Source organism: Labeo rohita, chromosome 15 (assembly GCF_022985175.1).
Source record: "Labeo rohita strain BAU-BD-2019 chromosome 15, IGBB_LRoh.1.0, whole genome shotgun sequence".
Classification (NCBI taxonomy): Eukaryota; Metazoa; Chordata; class Actinopteri; order Cypriniformes; family Cyprinidae; genus Labeo; species Labeo rohita.
In genome coordinates, this window is record NC_066883.1 from 22001104 (window position 1) to 22003535 (window position 2432).

Consider the following 2432-nt stretch of genomic DNA (forward strand, 5'->3'; position numbering starts at 1 on the left):
GAGCCAAAGATCAGCAAAGACTATTCAAACGATTGGAGTAATTTTTTTTTTTTTTTGGATCAAAAGTGATGATAAAGCTATTTACAATGTTACAAAAGATTTCTATTTATTGAACGTTCTATTCATTAAAGAAACCTGACAAAATTCTATTTAGCTTTTTTCAACATGATAATAATAATTATACATCTTTTTTTGAGCAGCGAATCAGAATATTAGAATGATTTCTGAAGGATCATGTGACTGGAGTAATGATGCTAAAAAACATTTGACTAGTAGTGTACACATAAATGTAAGAAAAACAAAAAAAAAAATAATTTATTACTAAAACAGCGGAGGCATATATTTATATAATATTTTATTTACATTTTATTTCATATATTACAATGCAATAAAACATACATATTACACCCCAAAAAAGACCAACCTTTACAAAGTGATTTCCATTGTACTCATAGGCAGGGAAAATAATTATCTCAGATCACTTATATCTTATGTTTGACATATCTGCATAACATGTTTACTCATACGGAAGTAAATCAAAACTCCATTTTGAGTGATTCCTTGATAACATTCACCTACATTGTCTAAAAATGTTTCAAATGTTTGACTACTATATAGCCAAAATCCAAATTCCTTTTCCTGCAAAATCATAGCTTTATAAGTAACAGCAAATATAAAACTGAACAGACTGTTAGTGCTTAAATATTTTACATCTCCAGTTAGGCTAGAATGACCAAAACCCAGCAAAACACTTCTCTTGTAACATCAACATGAATGATTTAACATGAATAAATCGACTGATTGTCTTTTTCAGAGTTGAAGCTGTAAAGATTATTGCCTACACATGGTTAAAAATGTGCCATAACTCTGCAGCATCTGTGGCACAGCCAACTATTGCTCTTTCATCCCATTTCTTTTTTACTGTCCTCTGAAACAGGCAAAATAAGATCACAGTATCTGAAACAGCCCCCTTATATCTCATGTCTCTCTTCCACACTCTTATAACGGTCCATGATCCTAAGAACATCCTCCAAAATGGATGGTCCCAGATCCAGGTCCAAACCCATTAGCGACTCCGAGCGTGACATGCTAGGTGAGATAGCCGGAGATTCACAGTGTTCGCTCCGCAGGTCCTCATTACTGAGCCCTGTGTCAGAGTCCAGACTCAAGCCCCGTTTTGGATCCAGCGGCCCGCAGCTTTCCAACATGGAGTCATCCGAGGAAGCCTCGGATAAGGAGCCCGTGGAAGGCACCATGTGCGGCAGGACAGGGATCGAGGCGGAGAGAGTGAGGTCATGGCTATGCTTCCCAATCCCTTCCTCACAAACAGACATTGAGCGCTGCTGCGTTGGACTGTGATGGTGATTCTGCCGCTGGTGAACAGGGGACGACTGCTCATCTAAATGCAGACGTGGGGGTTTGGGAGGAGGCTGCACAGGTGCAATGAACACTGGCATGGAGATGGTGGTTTTGAGAAGAGAACTGTGATTAGAATTATGACTGCGATGGTAAGTGTGGCTCTTGCTGTTCACACTGAAGATCTCATCCATTCTTCTGTCAATGCTGTGAGAACGAGCGCTTGGTGCTTGATTGAGAGCTGGAAGCATGTCGAGTTTGCCTTGCAAAAATCCCACATCACCAAACATGTCCCCTTCTCCCTCCGGCCCGACGTGGGCACTATGGCGCACATCACCCAGCGGCGGGCTTATCATGTCTCCTGAAAGAACGTCTCGTATTTTCTGCTTCTTGCCTCGCTTTGGCGTGGATGTCTTTAAGTACATGGGTGTCTTGGCTGGCATTCTGTTTCCCAGTATTTTGTGTCAAACGTTTGATGATGTTCGTCGCAGAAATGAAGAGGAACCTAGTCCTCAGTCTGATATTAACTCTTTCATACGTTTGGGTTGGTTTGTCTTCTTTATTTCACTAAGAAATGTCCCAACGGGGCTGAAGCTCTTCAGAAGCTCCTGGAATGTTTCATCACAACAGCAGATCTGAGGAAAAAACAAGGAGAAGAAAGATTTACAACCTGTGAAACTCAAGAGTGCACACAGAAAAGCACATCAATCTGAAAGACAAAGAAAACAACTTTGTTTTTCTTCTCCCCTGGGTGGAAATTTGGAGATTTACTCTCCAGTCTTTGCAGCTACTTACCTATAAATTACAAAGCCTCAAAAATCTCAGTCTTTCCACAACATTTGTTGGATTTTCATGAGATGTAATAGCAAGGATGTTATTTGCGTGCATGCTTTTATGAGTACATTATGAAACTGCCCTAGAACAATATTGGCAGTAGAGAACGAGATTACTAATCCCCACTTTTGTTCTCCTTTGATCTCCAGCCATTATATTACATCCATGTTATTGTATTCAACATTTTAATGTAGTGTGAAGATTGCACAACCTTTGGAAACTTTCACTAAACAAAACAGAAT

The 2432-nt window shown here is 39.7% G+C and overlaps 1 protein-coding gene across 1 annotated transcript; it reads right to left on the minus strand.

Moving 5' to 3' along the window:
• Nucleotides 1-338: 338 nt before the first annotated feature.
• zgc:154093 (uncharacterized protein LOC777623 homolog) lies at nt 339-1990 on the minus strand. Its single transcript, XM_051129545.1, has one exon. It carries the CDS (start codon nt 1797-1799, stop codon nt 972-974), a length of 828 nt encoding a protein of 275 aa, XP_050985502.1. The 5' UTR covers nt 1800-1990; the 3' UTR covers nt 339-971.
• Between the last annotated feature and the right edge of the window lie 442 nt (nt 1991-2432).